A 21,496-nucleotide genomic window follows, 5' to 3' on the forward strand; every position below is an offset into this window, starting at 1 on the left:
CATGTTAAAACATAAATTGTAAATGTTTTAGTGAAGGTACAGCTTCCCTGTGTCTACTGCAAAGCCATTGTGGCTGGGCAAACAAAATGAAGCATTAATGAAATATATTTCTTAGCGAAAACTTAGATGAACCTCTTCTGCTGTGTAAGATGTTTGTCTTATCCTAATATGAAAAAATCTGTAGTGCCAAAATTACTTTTAAAGGTCACCTGCTCATCCCCAAATTATGTGTACGATTCCTGTGACGCTCTATTTAAAAGGAAGCAACAATTCAGTCATTTCCATTGGAAGCATGTATTCGCTGCCTGATAAAACCGAAAAGCCTTTCCTCCTTTGCAGTTGCATGTTTCCTTATTTATATTCAGACCGGTTTTGTCTAACAGGAAGATTTTTTCACTCATTTCTTCTTTCTCTTTTTGTCTAGAATCAGTCTGTGTGCTGCAGTGATATGTTCCCTCTTCTCCATTTGCTTTATCTGTACTCTGTTCTTCACTATGCAATCTTTTTAACAACATCTGTATACTTTCACTCCTTTCAGTCTTCAGTTCATATTTTATTGCTACAACGACCCTTTTCTGTTACCTCCTTTTTATTTACACATAATTCCTTCCCTAATGCTGTGATTATTGTGTTTGTGCTCACCATATTGTGCTTTGAATTTCTCATGATTCCTGTAAATCTCAGCAGCACAGTTCTAGCTATGGTATCTGACTGGTATGCTCCCATTTTTTATGTTTTCCTTAGATTTGTACTTCACTAGTGAAGTATTTTGTGTGTGTATGTGTTCTTGTGAAAGCTCGTTTTCCTTCTGGTGCTTGTCTATTAATATATCTTCTTGAATATCAGAGATGCTCTCCGTAATCTTCACAGTTTTTCCCACATATGTATCATTTTCCAATTTAACCAGTATGCTGGATGCACCTTCCTTCAGCTAAGGAATTAATATGGAAAATGCAAGTGGCAATTTGTTTTAATAAAAGAAAGTTAAAATCACAAAGCAGGTCTTGTTCTATTGGGCTTAAAGTTGTATGTAGCTCCGAATAATGTTCATTTTGCTTACCCTATATAGTCTGGCACTTTGAGATGGAAGGACATAGTTAGAAAGAACTGGCAAAAAAAAAATTCAACTTAGTGTATATGTTTGTATGTTTTTCTGTTGAATATAGTGTATTATATAGTCTCCTTATGGAACCAGATTATTTCCTCCTGGACTTAGGATCTTTCTCACAGATTATCTCTAAAACAGGGAAAAGGGAAGAGTAGAAAAAAGGATTCATGCTGCTACAGGAGGGCCCCCGTTCCTGTTCTGTTTCCAGCTCCTCTGCCGCAGAAAGGTTCTGCCTCAGCTTTGATCATAACCTTGGAGCAGGGATCCCCCAGAGCCCTGGGCAGGGCCACTTTGCTGATTACGGCTGTCCTAGGGAGAGGAGTAAACAGAAAAGGTGACGGAGCAACGTTGGCAAAGATGGTGTGTACGGGATAGCCAATTTCCTCGCAATTTCCACCTTATTTTCCTATAAGTACAACCACAGTCTCTAACACTAACCTTTTTAGTTTCTGGAGAAACATAAGTTTATGATCAATGTTGTCTTTAAGGAGAATGATCTGGTGTAATGGGAAAAGATGGAAGTAGAAGGAGAAAAGGAGATATTTCTGTTTCTTAATCAGATTGGAAAAGACTAGGTACAAAGCTGCAAAAGTTGTTTTGTGGGCTTGAAAATAACTTTAAGATGCTTCATCCACAGCTTTCTTAAAACAGTTTGCAAATCCCAACACTGAAATGTCAGATGAAAGGCTACGCTGGTCCGTGCCCTCCTGCACTGCCCAGTGCTGTCAGAGGTGGACAGAGCCAGGGAGAATAAATTGGATGTCTTTATGCTGTGTGCCAAGGTAACAGGGAAACTGCCAGTGCAGAAGAGGAAAGGTTTGTTCTGCTTTCAGTCTGTGAAATACTTGAGTGAAGGTAGGACAGAGCAGTATGTATATACAAAGTGTATACTTTGCCTTTTATAAGCAGGAAACCTTCTGAACGGTGAGGTGCAAACCCACCCAGGGCTTGGCACTCAGGAGGGATGGGAACTCTGAAGCTGAAGCTTAGGTAGGTTTCCCCACTGGGCAGTGTATTTAAAAAAACGCTTAAGATGTTTGTCAGGGTACTGAGTTAAAGCAAGATAAATGATGTTACTTTAAAAAAAAAAAAGAAAAAGGGAAGCACTCACACTGGAGGCTGTAGTGAGAATCTTTTGTTATTAGTGCTTTTTTATATTTGCGGGAGAGCTGGGCGCTGGGAGGAGTTGAACCATAGGATGTTGCTGAGAGAAGAGTATTTATTGCGACAGAACTAAAATTACAGGCAAAAAATTAAAGTACTCTAGGGGAAAAAGAGTAATTCTAGCATGCCAGATATTCAGTATTAAGCATGCTTAATATTCAGTTTAGTCTCATATGACATGTTTATGACCAGTGTGTGTGCCCTAATGAAGGCACTGCCTAAAAATGTATTCGTTAATTAGTTTTGGTGCAAGAACTAGAGATAGTGCACGTATTCCTCTTCTCCACCGACAGCACAATTTGCTTTTTGGTAGAGAATGTGCAAAATGATTTCAAGTGGGCCAGGTTTGGGTTTCTCCTGGAGTCGTACCCTTAAAATCAGCAGAAGGGAGGGAAGGGAGTTACTCTGTCTATTATCATCAAGCTCTGCTAATGTAGCCCGGGCGCCACGTGACTGCAGAAAAGGCTATTATCTCAATGAAAAGGAAACTGCTTTTTAGAGCAGCAACAGAACAGAAGCAGGAGGAATTTTCGAGTACTCCACCATGCTGGATTGTCAAAGGGGGATCTCCCTGATCAGCAGTTAGGGAAGGATTAGCGTGGCCAGTTTGTCAGCTGTCATTAGAAGCAGATGACAGAGATGATAAGCTGCTGTGTGCGCACGTCCTCACTCAGCATGTGCTTTGGTTTACATCAAGACGTAACACTAGTTTGGGATAATGGAGAGCTGATATTTTCAAGGCTGTGCATTTACTGGTAATTGTCTCCTTTTTTTTTTTACCCCCACCCCCCGTTTTTAATAAAAAGCCAGTGTGATGGATGGGGAATTTATCTACATCTTGATCTGAAGATGCAGAAAAACTAGTGAGATCTGCCTTCAACTGCAAAGGCTGGAAGACGACAAGGTGTGTTTCTGAAGTGCTGTGACTTTGTTGTTAGCGTTCTCTTTTTGCATGTATGTGTGCTCCCGTGTGTGCATCGTAGGTGTCTGGATGTTGTGGGGAGGAGGCAAGGGGGGTGTTGGTTTGGGGGAGTGGGAGGAAGAGCTAATTTCTTTTTGAGCAAGAGAGTTTAAAGATAATACTTCTAAATAACAAATACAAAGAAATAATGTAAATCTGATTCTCCAGTTTCTGTAGTTTCCCCCCTTTGTAATGGCTACAGGTGTACTTGTGGTTGCCTGTGACAGTTTTATGGGTTTATGAGTCTAAATATATCTTAGTCAGGGCACAGGAAATATTTTTGTAAGCAAGTTTTCTGGCATCCAGAAATAATACACAAACCCATATATATTTTCCCACTGTCAAGAGGAGGTGGAGCCTGAGTGTCTTTTTCATTGCTGTAATTACTATTCAGTATTCAGTAATTTCTGTGCACATGAAAAAGTACAGAGTAAGTCAGACTGAGACGTTTTTGCAATAAAGCTTTCTCTTTCTGACCAAGAGTATAAGTAGACAAAACACACTGAAACATTTGTAGTTGTTATATAACTTTCTCTATTCTCCAATCTTAGTAGTTTTCTTTACAAGTATGCGATCCCATAAACAGAATGACATTCAGTTAATCTTCAGACCTTGTATTTATCTCATGGTTATGCATGCTGATGTCATGAAATATCTTGGCAGTATTTACCTTTCTTTTAACCTTGGGAGGGCAACATTTAATATTGCAGATTAATTAAATAATAATATCCCCTGAAAAAGGTTATAGATGGTTACTTGTAGTAAGTGAAGATGGTATGCTGTCTCCCCTGCTCAGGAAGTTCTTGCAGGCTTGTTGGTTTTATTTTCCTGTCGTACACAGGAAGCATTGCTTCTTTACCTCACAGCAGTAATACTAATCCTGGACGGTAAAAAAAAGATAAAATGAAGTGTTTGGATTTGTGTGGGAGTGCTGATTGTCACTTCTCTAGAATTTTGTGTCCAAAGTTAAGGGCAGGATTGCAAAGCTGCATGTTACAAGTCATTACTGCAGTGCACTGGCAGTTTGCTAAAAGTGTGTTTTCCTGGATTCATATTGAAATAGTGGTGGTGACTATCATGCTTAGAATCCGTTTAATAATTAACTAAATACATACAGGAAATGCCGTAGTTTATTTTATTTAGGACTTTGAAAAACTCATGCTACTTTGAGATAGGAGGGGGGAAGGAAAATATTATTGTTTTTCAAGTTAATGCAGTATGTGTTTGAAGAGGCTTTATTTCATACTGTGAGGGCAGAGCCAGAAACATAAACAAGTTAGCGCTATTTATTTGCTTGTTCTCTTTTGTCTCGGTTTGATTATTTTAATTGCAGTATACCTACATTTTGATACGGAGGCCTGGGGCAGGCAGTGCCATAGAGCAGAGGTTTGAGAGCCCGTCACGTTCGCGGCACCAAATGTCGAAGCTGCAAGAACAATGAAACTTCCTATCTGCTTCTTCTGTTTTCTTCCTTTATTTCATTACGGAAGACCTAACAAGATAGTGGGGGCTGAGTAGTGCTTACTGAAGTGCTGGCATCTATGTTTTGTAGAAAAATAGATTTTTGCTGCTTGTACAGTCATTTTGATTTGCCTGATGCCTTTTAGGAAGTATTAAGGGGCGAAATTTGAACAAAATCAACCTTTTGTGTAGACTATGTTTTTCAAATGGCTCTGTGTTTGCACAAAACTCAAATTGGGGTGTTTTCTTTCATAAGCAATTTCTTACAGAAGTATGGTATGTAGCATATATAAAACTTCAAGCATTATCTTTAACCAGAGTAGTTTTGTTTGCCCACACTTCAAAATCCTGTATGCCACTGTAGTCAACAAGGTTACACTAGTAACGTTCAAAAGGTGCTGCACTCTTTTTTTTTTTCTTTTTTTTTCTTTTTTTCTTTTTTTTAGTCATCTCTGTAAGGTAAATTGCTTGTGCAGGGAAGGAGCGAAGGCATGACTGCATTGCAAAATATACTGTGTTGTAAGAAAAAACACCCCTTCTTGGAAAGTCTGAGATAGAGGACTACTTTGAAAATTACATTTCACTCCAGAGTTCTAAGCATAACATTTAATAATAAATGCCATTAGGAACTCAACTGGCTGGTTGGATTTTGCAGCACCAGTTTATTTATTTATTTAGACTAATAGCAGAGGGAAGAAGGAGGAAGGATGTGAAAACAACCTTGATTCTCAGAATCTACTTCATTAATAAATTGAATAAATTTGTTAGCACACTACTATAGAATAGCCCTATAATTGTAATAAGAAATTCGAGTTAAGGCTGAGGACTGGGTCTACAAGCCAGGCTGTCTGAGCTGAGTGAAGGAGAAGAACGTCTGTAAGTTGATAATCATCGTACCTGCAAGGAAATCCTGGTGGAGTCATCTTACTGCCTGCATTCCTCGTTAGCTTTTCTTACTCGCACATGTTCAGCTGTGGCAGGCCTAGAAGGATACCTGAATTGGATTCAAAATTGTTATTTGCAGGTAAAGCTTTAGTCTCTGAAGGTGAGGGGTAAGATTTGAAAGCCTGTGTCTTTCAGAAATGGGCTGCTCTTGATAGCTGGGAGTCTGTGGCTGACCCTGCGGGTAGTTTCCCTGATAGCTGGAGTTGCACAGTGAGGGATTGGGAAGGGCTGGCTGGGATGTGAGGATAGAGAGCATAAGGAAGACAGCAGGAATTTGATGAGGGACCTAAATGAAGAAACTAACCAAAAGTTTATGATAAATGAACTTAATTTGCAGTGTGTGTTGTACCTGAATATCCTCTTTCCTCTTCCCATTTCATTTTCTCCTATGTACACTGTCCCCAAAACAAACTTCATCAGGATACTGTTGCACTCTGATTTTCCATTCCCGATAGCATAGGCTGGTGATTGAGCAACTGTCTAACACAAGATTCTCATTAAGAAACTTCTGTTAGAACTGCATGGTAATAAAATTCTTTTTGTTGCTTCTGCAAAGTTTTTCCAGGTGTTCAGTCCAACTACTTTTAAATGTGTGTTATTTTTTACTTTGGGGCAGTGTATTGCAAGCTTCTTGTCAACTCTTTCTGTGAATGTAGTGGGTGTTTCTTCCCCTCTTTAGTAACTATATTTCATTATACTCCAAAATTAAAGATACTTGGAATATATGATAATTCTTTCTTAGTACTTGTGATTCTTCTTTATCATAAATGGTTTCATTAGTAACACAAAGTAATTTCAGTTTATTTTTACAAAGAGAATAAAATGGCTGATAATGAACATTCAGCTTTAATAGTAGAGTAACCTTGTTTTCCTTGAGCAGCAGGATACAAGCATAGTTGTGTCAGGCCCATGGAGTGATTTATGTCCTACAAAAGAGAGAAATAACAGTTTGACATCTTCCTCTAGTAGACTAGGAGGAAAATCCAAGCTTCAGTGAAGTCAGTGTTAAAATTCTGATTTATTTCAGTTGAGTCATAACATCCCCTTAGAACTCTTCAATTTTTTCCAGAATGCAATTCCTGCTGTTAAGGGAGCTGTGGTAAAGCTTACAGGGTGTTCCTTGTAAGCGTTGTGGAGGCCAAAGGTATATATGGATTTAAGAAGGAATTAGGCACAACTGAAGATAGGTTCAGAGGGAGGAGGAGGGGCAGCAGCCCCACAGCTAAGCTTGAACCACTGATTGTCAGAGACAGAGAGAGGAGATCTCAGGGGGGAGGATCATTCTGCAGCTAGCTGCCTTGTACTTTTTCCTGAGGCATCTGCTATTAGCTTCCATGACAGACTAGTCACTAACTAAATGTCTCTTTCATTTGACTTATACAGCCATTCCTATGTATGTTTTATTTGGTCATCTGTATTCATATATATGTGTGTGTGTATATATACACACACTCTCACACTTGTGGGTACAAAGCTTGTGTCCACAAGGTTTTATTCCTTGGCAGTTGACTAACTAAAGCAACAAGATTTTTATGAGTCATGTTTTCCTTTTAAATGCTTTAAAATGACAATTAAACTTTCATCTTCTTTTGTTATTGCTGGTTGCAGTATTTTACTAAAGCAAATAGAAGGGTATGAATGAAGACCGACATGAAATTTAAAGTCATTAGTAACTGTTGTTCACAGATCAGTTTTTAAACTCATGGATGTATTAAGAACATATTTGATTAGGGTGTACAGGCTACTATGGACATTTAATTTTTATCCAGTTAGTCGTACTTCATAAGTGTTTGCAAGACACTTGTGTGTGGCTCTGACATAATTTATTCTATTAGTTTTGATTTTTGTGGTTAGTAACAATGTGCATAGTTAGTACCCTCAACACCTTTGCCAAGAGTTTAACATACATCTAACACACATCTGTATTCAGTACGAAACTGTAATTCTGCATGTTGGGAGATGATACAAGTATAATCTTTTATGCATATAGCTGTATTCTCTCAAAAAGCATGTATTAATTTAGTTGTTCTTCAAACTTTAATAAGAAAAGAGTAATAAATTTTTTTCTATTCCCAACTCTTACACTGCTGCTCCAGTATAAATGGATAATACTGGCATGGGTACCAGTATCAGCAGGAAGCACCTGCCGAGGGGAACTACCTGCTCATGCAAATATGGGGTAGGACAAGGGGCCAAACCCTGTCTGGTCTCTCTCGTAACATCTGGGACCACATCCTTGTCACCAGGGCACGCTCTGGGACCAGGGCTGAGGCAAGCCACCTTCTAGGCTGAGCAGGACGCTGAGTTTTCCAGGGGAGATGCTCTAAATGCATTTCAGAGGCAGAGAGGATGGGTAAGCCAGGCACAGTACTGAAGAGGATGACTGGGGTGTACAATTTCAAGAAGTGGTGCAGGGTTCTGAACCTTGTGTGGTCACTAGCCACGTCCCTGACTGACAGAGGATGCCAACCTGAAGTTGAATTCACCTCATAGCCAGCTGTTGACATTACTATGGCCGTGGCCATTTGTGGAGCTGAGTACTAGCATTCATATAACTTGAATATAGGTTTGTTTGACTTTGGTCTGTTGTTAACTTAAAACCTTCTGGAACAAAGAAGCTTGAATTCTTGATTCTTAAATTGAAAATTTATTGTTATACACTGTTAAGCTAAATGCATGCTTATGACAGCATCTCAATATTTTAGAAGGAAGTATGGAGTATGTATCTTGTAGGTATGTGTGGAGTAGATTATTCATTCACCATGATAACAATGTCAAAATGTGTAGAAATGCTTTAGATCATGTTTAGGTACACTTCCTGCAAATCAGAGTTTTAATTCAGTGCTTGGCATTCAAAACAATGGCCTGAAGTTTCAACATGCTTCCCAGTAATAGGTGGTTGGGTAGAAGAGAAAAACAAACCCTCTTAGTGCTGCAGCTATGTGAAAATCAGAAACACGAGTTCAATTTTTGATTAGGCACCAGAAAAGACACATAGAGCTGGGCTTTCTGAACTGCAGCAAAAATTTCAGTAAGATCATGTGTTTTCAGTAACAGTATCTACTCCGGGACTGAAGGAACATTATTTTGATGACCAGGTTAGAGCTATGAAAGGTGGCATGCAACATAAGCATCTCTTGCTGAGACTCGAGTGCAAGCTTGGGTTGCACCTCACATAGCACCTGAGCGTGTAGAGATGCTAAGTTGATCCTAGTGACGGGGAGGACCAACACCTCTCTAGCTGCATGAAGTCATTGAAACGGAGGGTGATAAGTGATTCAAATATGATAGGTTTGATATCTCTGTGTATAGGTTCGATAACTCAATGTATTACTTACAGTATACAACTGATGCGGAAACACAATGCTGTGCTCTCTGGCTTGCCCTCTGCTTTTTACTTTTTACCCTTACGGAACCCATTTTCCTGAGCTTTTTATTAATGGAATATGTTTTATCTAAAGTAAACAGACTGGTATTTGACAGGCAGTTAACTGGAGTTAAATCCTAATATAGGCATGCCTACGCCACAGAGATGCGTAAATGCCTTTGTCTATTGTCATCGGTCATATTTTTCTCACTGCTAAGATAGGCATCTTGAAAATCACACTGAACTGTATAAGCTTACTGGTATTGTAAGTAATGTATACATTTGTGTCAGTTATATATATGAGATTAGAAAACATTCCTAGATTTGAGTTTTTCCATGGTGCCTTACACTTGTGAGGGCAGTTGTTTCACTCTTCCCCCTCTCTGGTTTGGCTTTCCCCTTGCTCTTTGATGGTTTTGGCGGGAAAACGTTGGCATGGGAATTTAAGTGGACAAATAACAGTTTTGAAACTGAGATTGGCAGAAGAGGACTCAGTAGGAGTTAAAATATACTTAACTCACTGTTCCAGAAGTACCATCAATTTGAAATTAAAGCTACTTAAATACAAAGTTTCTATAATATTATCCTTTTCTATGTTTTTAGATTTGCTTCATTTCTCAGCTATGCTATTCACAAAGTTTTACTTTAAATCACAGTAGATTTGAAATACTATGCTTCTAAATCAATATCATAAGTAAAGTTGTTAATAATTGTGAACTATAAGAAAAATTCTAGATTAAATATACCTTACGTGGGAATTTGGATTCCTCCTTTTCCAGTGAAAATGCTTGCAGGCTTCATATTTTTTTAAGCCATAGTTTGATACTTATCAAATGCAACCTAGAAGGTTAAATGTTTTTAGAATTACTTTTGTTTTCTTTTTTATTTTTTCTTTTTTTTTTTTTTTAAACTTATCTACCCACCACAAACAAAAGAATGCAAGAGTGACTGGCATATATACAAATAATGTTATGGCATTTTATTTTGGTTTTTTTTAATCTGGTGTTTTAAGGGGAGCTTTAGTTGTATTAAGCTGCATTTCTTTTATCGATGAGTATTAAGAATCAGAAACAATTCTTGATAACAAGAGAGAGGTAGAATCCCAAACCTGAAATTACGATACAGTCTTTAATAATTTTTTGCAGTAGTACCACCTGCCGCCTCTTTGACAATGTTTTGGAGTAAACAGACCTTTTCCTCTTTAAAAGTGGAAATGGAGCAAACCTCTTGTATGTTATATAAAAAATGGTACTTTCTTCCTCTGATATTCTTTCTCTGTTGTCTTATTAAAGCCTAGTCTTGCTATTCCTGGGCATATTAGAGGTGGCTGACGTAGGCTAATCCGTAAGCAGCTGAGTGAGTGGGTCTGTTAAGAGCCTTAGCCTATGGGAATACAGAAGGTAGGAGCCATCTTACAGTGCTGGGGTCAGCCTGGAGGGGTTTTTGCAAAGTCTCAAGCAGAACCGGGGGTTTCTCAAACCTGTGGTTTTGAGTAGCTGAGAAAAACCTCTTTCTCCTTCAAGATTTAGGTGGATTTTAAAGAAAGTCCTATTAAATACCAGTCTGTAACACTGAACATTAACGTTAGCCATTTATTTGATTGTTACAGCATGTGTTAAAGAGCTGCTGCCGCCCATTTGCAGCCTAATGTGTTTATTAGACGGTCTTCCCAGTGGCATCTTGAAGTGTCTTTCAGCTAAAAAATTCATGAGCGTTATTGGCTTTCAGGCTGCAAATGGAATATGCCGCCTTCTTACTGTCTAATACACCACTCTAAAGCCATTACACAGGAGTAAGGGAAAAGATACTGTTGAGGAAGGAGCCTTCAGCTTAAACATTTGTTTATAGTCTGTTACGGCTTTTTGTAGACTGAGCAAAAATGTGAGTAGCAGGTGTTGGAGCCAGTTTTCTGTTCTTTTATACACGGGCTCAAAGGCATTTGCTAGTAAATTATGTTCCTTTTCTTAGTTCTAGTTTGTGTTCAAGAATAAAGTAGAAGTTAGTAAATACTACCATAAATCTTGTTTTAATGTTACCTGTAATAGGCTCTCTTTCAAATGAAATTGTATCTTCTAAGTAACAAGTGTTATTTTCAGATGGAAAAGGCTACGGGTAAAGGTGACTAGAGTTTTTCAGCTTGCTGCTACCAGCTTCCTCATAGAAACTCTGTTTTCTATTTTCGCTTTATACTGCGTGACTATTGTAGGGTGGCAAAGATTTTAGGCAGTTTCATCTATAGTGAAAGTGGTAGTGCTGCTTCAGGAAAAAAGCATACCCTTGCATAAGTTAATTTGTATTTTTAATATGAGGTTACCATCGCCAACCAAGGTATTGGACATCTTGCTTATTTTGGTGGGCTGGCATTGTTTCGTTTGGGGTATATCCGAATTCCAGGTGTTCGGTGATGAAGGATGGGTATAGTAGTTGGTTGCAGAACATGTGGCTTAGGTATACCAGGGATACAGGAGGATAATTTAATATATCTTTAACTTTCTTTTCTGTCAAACTTGGTGGATCTCTTGCTTTAATTTAATTTTACCAGACAATACAGTCCTTTTTTTTTTTCCCTGCTCCTTTTATTTCCCTTGATTTTCACCTCTCTTTTTTTTACTCATTTCCAAACCCTTATCCGCGTCTCTCTGGATTTGTCGAAATACCCCTGCAAGAGAAAGTTTGCATGCAAGGAGGCTGAGCTTTTCCGAGCACAGTGCAGTGCGTGGGGTGGGTGGGCTCAGTTAGCTGATTGGGATTCTGACGGGTGCTACAATGAAAAGTGCTGGGAGTCAAAGCAACCCTTCCTCCTGAACTGCTGCGGCTCACCCATAAAAGGTTGGCCTTAGGCTCCAGTGGCTCCAGTCTCTGATCTAGCATCTTATCCTGCCTCTGACAGCAATTTCCTTTTGAGGCCTGGGAAAGTGGCTAGCAAGTATTGCCTTCTTCAAAAGGGTTGAAGATTGCAGTGTGTATCAATATTAAATATTTTCCAATTCAGAAATGGAGCCAGTGAAAAAGAGTTCGTAAGCAGGAAAAAAATGTGAAGAATCAGAAGCTGCATGTGACTTCTAACTTTCCTCTGGCTTCTACCAGAATTAATGCTACATGGAGTACATCAGTAATTTTGAAACCGAGACTGAAAGCTTGTAGTCATGAGAACTTCACAGGAAAAAAGTATGAATTATAATGGATGTATGTTTGAGTTTATAATTAACCACAGGAATATGAGCTGTTTATATTTTTAAATTGGGCTGTTAGAGAAAATTTTTGCCAGACTTTTCACTGACTTGTAATATTTTTGGTCAGTAAACTATTTTTGCTGTTTGTTACTCAATAAAGCAGTGGCTTTAATAAATCCCTTCTCTATTTATCAGTTGAATCTGCACTAAATGCATGTATTGGTGTGCTGGAAGGGTTGTAGTATAGTACTGCTACCTGATTGTCTGCTATATGGTACTTTACCTTTTGTTTGCTACTTTTCAGATTGAAATAGCAGCTTTGAAGGTGTAATCCTCATTTATTCTTTAACTGCATTTGTTAGGCTTATAATAAATCTGACAGTTTAACAGGCCTTGTTTGGAAGATGGCCTGCCCTGATAAGAGATAAAATGCACATTATCTTCTTCTACATTGACTCTGGATGATTAACTGGATTCACAGATGCTGAGGATCAGTGCTGGAAGGTTTACTCTGCATGCCATGTTCCTTTGTGGCATTTGAGGAGTGGAGAGATGTTACAAATTCACGCAACTGATTTGTGCTAGGATGTTTTCTGTCTCCTCTTTCACGGGGCCTCTGTTTTTCTTTTTTTCTCCCATGTGTTTTATTTTTGGGTTTACATTGTTTTATTTTTTCCTTTGAAAGATGAACGTCTTGTAAAAATATGTTTACTATTGCTTTATAATTAGGTTAAGTCTCCCTCTGTACTCTAACTTAGAGCGGTTGCTGGTGGAGGATGTGAAGGAGGATGTGCTGTCACCACGAGAGCAGAAACTATTGTTTTATCACTGATAACAAGAAAAAATGAGTTGAAGCCTCTTTCAGGCTCTGTCGTTTCAGTCTCCCAACATCTGGTAGAAACTGGTTAGGTCTCAATGACTGTAATTACTAACATATACTGTCCAAGAGTTTATTCATTTAATTTTTCAGTGTTTGTGATTTACATTTAACAATTGGAAAAATTAGACAGTGATTTTGTCTACACGTATTTTGGATGTTTAGGCCTGTGGTAGCGAAATGGAGAGGGCAGGAAAATACACTTATGGTGTTAAATGTAAATACAAAGAAAGTATTTACTTACCTGAGATGTCCTGTTGGTACAGGTCATCTGTTGGAGCCTAAAATTAGTTCTTTAGGTATTTTTAGTGATAATAATTCCGCTTCTCTAATCATCTCCTTCCTTGTATGAAAATGCTACGGTGAGTGTGTTTTATCTTTCCATTGCTCTGTTGCTCCTCATTGATGCCCAGTGGAATTGAAGCTTGAGGGGCATCTGAGTCAGCATTGGAAGTTCAGCTCTTAGTTATTGTTGTAGGTTTTTTTGTAGGACAAATGGAAAAAACCTTAATATATATTGAGAAGAAAAATCTGCTACCACCACTGAAGGCAAAATGCTAATCCCACAGTGGGATATTATGTTTGTATTTTGGAGTGCAGTACAGCTCCCAAACAACTTACACAATAAAAAAGGGAGTGCCTGGTCTTGCATGACAGTTCATTCTGCAAGACATGCATTCAAATTCAGCTTTGTAAGACATTTTCTTTCAAATAAAAATTGGTTTAGTTCAGCATCTGACATATCATAATGGTATTTTTTTCATTAACAAACATATGTCTCTGTCTCTCTCTCCTCAGTGCAGTGATTACTGCTGGGTTTGTTTTTACTAATTCCCAATTTGATTAATCCTTTTCCTACTCTATACCACGCTAAATAAGCCTTACCCACTTTTTCTTGATTTTTGTTTGAGAAGACATATGGTAGAGCTGATATTATATTTCTGTTTCTTCTAAAGCACTAAATGAACTGAACTGTTCAATTTCTTTATCTTTCTTCTTTCTGGAAATTCCTGCAGAGATGTATAAAAAGATCATAGGAGCAGGATGAATGGTGCTTTCTAATCTAAGGTAGTTCCCTATAGGGGAGGTTTATTGGAGTAAAACTTTGAGCCTCTGACTTGTCATTCTACTCACAGTGGTTTCAGTTTTGAATTGTCATATTTCCTGGAAGAATTCAGACTTCAAGTTTGGGAGTTTTATTTTCTGGTCTGAGAAGCTGTCCGTGTGGTTCAAGAGCCTAAGACTATTTAGAACAACTTTTAAAGTTCCTAAATTATCTTATTTAAAAATATTAATTTATTTAATGTTATGAATTTTTGTGTATTATAAAACTATTAGTAATAATGAATAACCAAGGAATTTTGAGATGGATAAATTAATGTGTATGGAGGGAGTCAGGGCAGAACCTAAAAAGCACTATATGCAGTTTAGCTGCTCATGACCCACAGATGTTTGCTTGTATGTCTAAAATTAATCTATCAATTCAATCTAAATTCATGAGGTTTTCCCCTTCTCACTTGAAAGTTTCCTAGATGCCTGCTCTTTGGTACTACATGTGCCCAGAAGTACTTTCTTCTGAAAAATGTGGGTTTAGTTCCTTGCTTATGCCTCATTAAATTTGTAGAGGTACCTAAGACCCTCCAGAGATCTTCATCTAGTAGTATGCATAGAACTTGAAGGTGGAAAAAAATTGAAATAGCCGCTTTCTTTTTAAAAGACATGAAGAAACTGGGAGGGTGCTCACCTCTTTACTCTACTTGACTTGTTAGAGTCATTGCTGAGAAATGGGAGATACAGGTTTGCTACCCTCCTCAGCCTAAGAGATTCAAACCTCAATCCCTTGTGTCTTAAGACAGTGTTTGAACTACTTATCCGTGAGTTTAGTGTTATGGGCTACAGACCTAAAGATTCCTACTGCACTTCAAGAGTTAATTATCCTTGCCCTCTTTGCTTCATAAACATCCAGTTTTGGCAAGCAGATAGCCTGCCACCTAGGAGGCTGTCCTGCGTGATGAAAAATACAGGCTTGAAACCCCTCTGCGGAGAGGGAACTGAATCTCCATTGCCCAGTTTCTGGCTGTTTTAGTTGGTATGTAGTATTATGGAAGAGCAGGGCAGCAGATTATCTGTCCACAGCCTCTAGAAGGTGATTCCTCCCCATTTCTCCTCGGGAGAGGATTTTAGTTTCTGAATTCCAAGAGAATAGCAGAACTTCACCTATCCCAGTCAGCCCCTAAATCCCTAGGGAGATAGGGTTTGGGGGCACATCCTTTTGATTTTAGTGCTGTGTACTAGATACTGCTGAGTGACTTTCATTTTGGCCTGTGAGATTTTTTTAGATTGCCTTAGTATCATCTGTCTAGCTCCCCACTTTCCAAGGCACCTAACTCTGGATTTTGCTTTCTGCTCTGGAGCACAGGCACCGACTACACAGGAGCTGCAGAGCCTATACAGATCTTTGAGGTATAGAATGTGATTTTTAATGAAGACATAGGGGAGAGCAGAAAGCAAACATGGTAGTAGGTGGTAGATTTCCAGAAAAACTTTATGATGAGTAAAAAGAAACGGGTAACTCATTCTAAGAACAAACTGATAATGCTGCTGAGAAAAAGACATAATGGCCTGTAAGTGCAAACAAAACAAAACAAACAAACAAATAATTTGTTTAGAACCATTTACTATGTTTAATGAGGAGAGAAGAAGGTGCTAGTTTCATAATAACGGTAGCGCTTTTGTTCCCTTAAATACAGAAGGATGAAGTTTAGATGTTTATGGCGGGAGGTTATTTTAAATGTGTCCTCCAAAGGCTGATACCGTAGACCTAGTGGAATTCATACAGAATAGCATCAGTGTGAATGCAAGAAGAATTGAGCTATGCATTGGTGGAGCTACTGGTGAAACTTTGGTTCCTGCAAAAATAAACTTCCTGCTGAAGTAAGCCTGACGAATTGGTGGGAAAACTGTCAATAACTGTTCCTATTTGCTGTCTTGGGGAGGAAAGGGGAGTGGAGGGGGGTGTTCCCCCTAAATGCTTACCTCTGACTTTAATTCTTACTACTTTTGGGGGAGAAGATGACTGTTGAATGTTTGAGAGGTTTTTGCAAGTTGTTGTGCTTGCTTTTCTCAAGAAAAATAGTTAACTGATTTACATTTCTCATGTATTACTTGGGAAGCATAAGAAACGAAGGGAATCCCCAGCCTAATTTTTCTTCTGAACTTTAGGTCACCATCTGAGTCTGGCTTGGAGATCAGATGATCTCAGGAATGTACAGCTTTCATCATGCTGATGATTTTTTCTCACCCCGGTCAGTGAAAAATTTAGTCATTGGAACAGAGCCACAAAGAGAGTTCCAGCTCTCCACTGACAGAGTCATGGAGCTACTGTCTCCTCACAACTTTTTAATTATCGTCACAGTTTTCATAATAGTATCTTGCTCCTTCCTTGGAGCTCTACTTGGGATACTTGTGAAATTGCATATTTTCAAGAAAGTGCTTAGCTCCTAACCAATTAGACAAATGTATATTTCTACTTTTGTATTTAAATAAATTAGGATGTGAATGACTGCTGGGGCTAGAAATCAGTGAAGATATGTAGTTGTTAAGGAACAGCCAGTGTCACAGTCCACACTGGAGACTGCAGTAGATGTTTGACGCTGTGCAGTAAGGTTGGCTTTGGTGTGGCACTGTGAATGCCCTGACTGGGGTCACTGGGAGTTCCCCAGCAAGTACAGAATGGTGGAGTTTGTGATCGTACATCTTCCCTTTGAGAGCTCAGCTCTGCTCTGCTGCAGAACCAGGGCCGTCTTGCTCTTCTTGAAGCGGGTTGTTCTCAAAACATTGGCAGTATGTATGTACATGTAGATATACATATGCATGTATAGACGTAATTGATAAAAAGATAATCCAGGTATTTTTCAAATAGGATCTGATACCATGCATGTCAAAGACCAGCTGGGAGCTATATATTTCAGGGATGATATGGTGTTTTTCATGAAACTTGACCAGTATCTCAAAAAAGGAAATGACTCCACTTTCTCCTCAAACTGGTTAAAAAGAAAAAATTTTCAGTGCAAAGAAAGGAATTGTTATTCCTGGTGTTTTGGGGTTTTTGTATTCAGAAAGATGTTAGATAGTGTTCCGTTCTGAATCTGAGACAGCTCTGAGTCTTCGTTTGCTTGCTCAAGTTTCAATAAGTAGCCTTTCTCAGCGTCCCTGCAGAACTGCTTAGATCTCAGTCTCCAGGCTGTTTCTGCTCCTGTCTTCATTCAGCCAGTTCATTGGGAAGACTAAGATTTCCAGCGTGAACATTCTATTACCAACACAAGCTCTGGCTGCTAGATTTTACACAGCGTCAAAAAAAAAAAGTAAATGAGAAGGGAACCACAGTTTTAACCCACAGCAGTTCCTTCATGGAGTTCAGTGCATGGCTGATGGGGCCAGCAGAGGGAAGGGAACTGGTGGGGCAGAAATGAAGGGCTTGAAGGAGGTGGTGGACCCTCTTGTTTTAATACCAGACCAAGATTTCCATTTTATGCCGGTGTGAAGTGATTGTGGAATTACGGGCTCCAGCTCTTATTTTAGCATGGTATGAATCACCTCCTGGAGACACTCACCTCCTTCATGGCCCTCGTGTTTATTTTTCTGCTAATCCCAAACAATACAGGAGCTCTCTGAAATGTCTGGCAGTGTCTCTCTGCCAGCATCCTTACAAAACTGGCAGCAGCTAGTCAGATGGTGAGCTAGGACTGCCCTGTATTGCATGAGCTTTTTGATTATTTACATCATCTCCCTATGCTCTTTTGTCGTGGTTTAACCTCAGTCGGCAACTGAGCACCACACAGCCGCTCGCTCACTCTCCCCCCCCCCCCCGGTGGGATGGGGGAGAGAATTGAAAGAGTAGAAGTGAGAAAACTCGTGGGTTGAGATAAAAACAGTTTAATAATCGAAATAAAATAAAATCTTAATAATAATAGTAGTAATAATAACAATAATAATAATATACAAAGCAAGTGATGCACAGTGCAATTGCTCACGACCCGCCGACCGATGCCCAGCCAGTCCCCGAGCAGCGGCCCCCCCGGCCAGCTTTCCCTCGGTTTATGTACTGAGCATGACATCACATGGTGTGGAATATCCCTTTGGCCAGTTTGGGTCAGCTGTCCTGGCTGTGCCCCCTCCCAGCTTCTTGTGCACCCCCAGCCTTCTCAGTCGGTAGAGCATGGGAAGCTGAAAAGTCCTTGACTAGTGTAAGCACTGCTTAGCAACAACTAAAACATCGGTGTGTTATCAACATTGTTCTCATCCTAAATCCAAAAAACAGCACTGTACCAGCTACTAGGACAAAAATTAACTCTATCCCAGCCGAAGCCAGGACACTTGTAATAGTGTTTTCTGCCTTTAGAATATTCATACTTATCGAGGGGTATGTAATCTGGGGCAGGCGAGTTTCATGTGCTCCTACAGTGCATAGGACAACAGACGGCCAGGAGCGGGGCGGGATTTCCATGGGCTGTTTATTGCACAAGTTATAATAAGCTTGTGTTGTTTTAACACATGATAGCTTGACAAGTTATTTTCCTTATGAGGTAGAGTATATGTACAAAATATTTATCAGTTCCTCAGTGATCTCTAGCGTTCTGTTTCTCTGATATTGTACATGTACTTGTGCAAGCATTATCTTCTGATTTTTAACTAAAGCTGCATGTGCTACCTTTTCATGTAGCTGGGATACACCTTTCATTTCATGTATTTACATTCTGTTGTGTTTTTCTTGTTGTATGGTACTATGGCTTTCTCTTTGTCTTTCCTCATTCAATCTTGCAAAATCGCCGTGAAAATTCAGCAACCCAGGCACGAAACATACTTACCTGTTCTTACATAACTGGTAACAATCAAAGAGATGATAATGCTTTGCTTGCCCACCACAAATTTTCTTCTGGAGTTTCGTATAGTGTTTTGTGTGGTCATAAACACAGTATTTTTATTGGTACCTTTCAAACAAACTCTATTTCAAATTATAGATTTGCCAAGTAAAAACTGAGTTGAGCATGGAACAAGAAACTTCAAAATACGAACAATATACCATTCCACCATAACCCTTTCTTGCACTTTCTTCCTTTTAGTTGCTGATATGTGTTCAAGATGAGTGGGATGGGAGAAAATACCTCTGACCCATCCAGGGCAGAGTCAAGAAAGCGCAAGGATCCCGATCAGCTTGGACCCAGGTTAGACCATTTATGCCTGAAGATGTTGAAAGTGAAAGCCTTAAAAAACCCTGTTACATGTGGACATATTTTTCAGTTAGAAAATGACAAACTTACCATTCTTGCAAAGAGAAGTCAGTACCAAACTACTCTGATTCAGTAATTCTGTGTTGTTGTGGGTTTGGGATGGGGGGTGGGGGGTATTGTCTTTTATTATTGTTTGTTTGTTTGTTTTGAATCCAGTGTAGTGCTAAAATACAGAATTTTGATGACAATATAGGAGCTATGTAAAAATCTTTTTTGGCTAATCGCTGCAAGGAGACAGCAGTCACTCATCTGGCAATCTAAGATTTTTTTACCACCTCTCTTGTACGTCATAATCAGGGACTTGAAAAATATTTTTCAGTTATATAGCATTTGCATTATCAACACAAATAAATTTTAAAGAGTAACCACTCATTCAGCATTTTTTCTTACAACTGTCTGCTGTAATTTCACAAGGAGGCAGGGAGTATGAATTGTTTGGTTTAACTTTTTAAGCTGTTTTATTTTCTCATACACTGTCCCTGTATGATACTTACTAGATTCTCAACGCCATGTGGAGGGATACTTGTAAATGTTCAAATCCTACCCCCCAGTTAATCCTCTGTTTTGAATTTCAAATCCCAAACGGGATATTTTTCCCAAATGGGAAAAAATAAGTAACATCTTTTTTAATACTCCTTTCCTTGTTCCAGAGGAAACCTTTCTGCTTGAGAAATTTGTAAGTTATATTTTTTGTAGTGAGAGAGGGCAGTTCTCTCTGTTTTTGTTAAACTACTGTCAAACCATTTGAAGTAATCTTTGAGCTGGCCAGAAGGCAAGCAAACTGACATTAAATGCGACATTTTTGTAAACTCCTCTTTCAGCCCTAAAAGAAGCACTGAGAAACGCAATCGTGAGCAAGAGAATAAATACATAGAAGAACTTGCAGAGCTGATTTTTGCAAATTTTAATGATATTGACAACTTTAACTTTAAACCTGACAAATGTGCAATCTTGAAAGAAACTGTGAAGCAAATTCGTCAGATAAAAGAACAAGGTAAGAAGACTAATTAATTTATTTTGAATATTTTCTGTGTTGATTATTACTTTATTTTTGGCAAACGCGATAGTCTCTTCAGCTTTACTGTAGCAAATTCCCAGGTTTTTCATTAATCAGTAATGAAAAATGGTATAATGTCATGTGAACAGAGTGTGTTAAGTATCATATTCAGTATTTTAAAAGTAAGCTTCACAGAAAATTCAGAAATTGCTGAGAGAGAGAGAAAATCGGTCAGTCCGATGTGTGCATCTGATGGAATTGAAATCAGTTGTGCTTTTACAAAAGTTAAACTAGCAGATGGCTTTGGGGGAAAAATCAAAAGACTACTTATATACTCTTACATGAATGATGATTCCATGTAAAATGGGAATAATCCAGGAGAGTAGGGTATGAAAGTATTCTGCATCCCCCCTTTTGCTTTCTTTTGTTGATATGAATAGATATTGTGGACTAAATTATCTGTGTCCCTTAAATGATGACATCATATCCTCAACTACAATAGATTTGAAACTATTCTAATCTCTAGATAGGGTCCTGTTATAAATGTAAACCAGAGAACGTGACAGTTTTCTTCCTGTTCTTTGTCTAGAAGACTAGTTTTGTATTTCTTTTCTTTTGATATATTTCCTATTCAAAGAAAAAAAACTTTTAGAAACTTCAAATTTTTGGAAGTGGGTTTTGTGGCACAGGTCTGTCTGGGCAGGTGTGAATAGCACTGCAGGTGTTTGGGGCAGATTCACATTCTTAAAGTAGGTGCATACTGTTTTTCTTCTAATTTAGAAGACTGCAGTCTCTTTATAAATCTGTGTTTAGAGTGATTCCTTTGGTTTTCAAACACTTTAATTAACATCTTTCACTTTTTCAGTATTCTGTGATTTCTGTGGAAAAATAATGCTTCCTTTTCCATACTGTATGTGTGAAGTTATAAAAGTGGAGATTACGTGTTGCATAATTTAGATATGGATTTCTTTCTAAAACAAGTAGGTAGGCAGGGCTGTAGTTTGACATCAGCCTATTCCAAGCTAAATGGAAAGCGGGAAGTGTCAAATTATGTGTCAGCTGCCTCCGAATTGATTAATCTTCGTGAATGTTCCTATTTCTCAGCTTGTTCTCTTCTTATTGCTACTAGGTTGCCATAATTTTTAAAATTTAT

General features: G+C 38.6%; 1 protein-coding gene across 6 annotated transcripts in view; it reads left to right on the forward strand.

Moving 5' to 3' along the window:
- The window catches only part of NCOA2 (nuclear receptor coactivator 2), a 199,249-nt gene that overhangs the window by 101,372 nt on the left and 76,381 nt on the right, over positions 1–21,496 (forward strand). For 4 of the 6 annotated variants that reach the window (XM_076329574.1, XM_076329573.1, XM_076329578.1 and 1 more), the window contains 2 exons: positions 19,179–19,280; positions 20,168–20,340. In XM_076329574.1, coding sequence (XP_076185689.1) covers positions 19,198–19,280; positions 20,168–20,340 — 256 coding nt within the window. In that variant the 5' untranslated portion in view covers positions 19,179–19,197. Of the gene's footprint in view, positions 1–1,404; positions 1,469–3,078; positions 3,177–19,178; positions 19,281–20,167; positions 20,341–21,496 lie in introns of those variants that run through there. The other 2 variants (XM_076329577.1, XM_076329579.1) reach the window with 2 other exon arrangements.

The sequence above is a fragment of the Aptenodytes patagonicus genome, chromosome 2 (genome assembly GCF_965638725.1).
Source record: "Aptenodytes patagonicus chromosome 2, bAptPat1.pri.cur, whole genome shotgun sequence".
Lineage (NCBI taxonomy): Eukaryota > Metazoa > Chordata > Aves > Sphenisciformes > Spheniscidae > Aptenodytes > Aptenodytes patagonicus.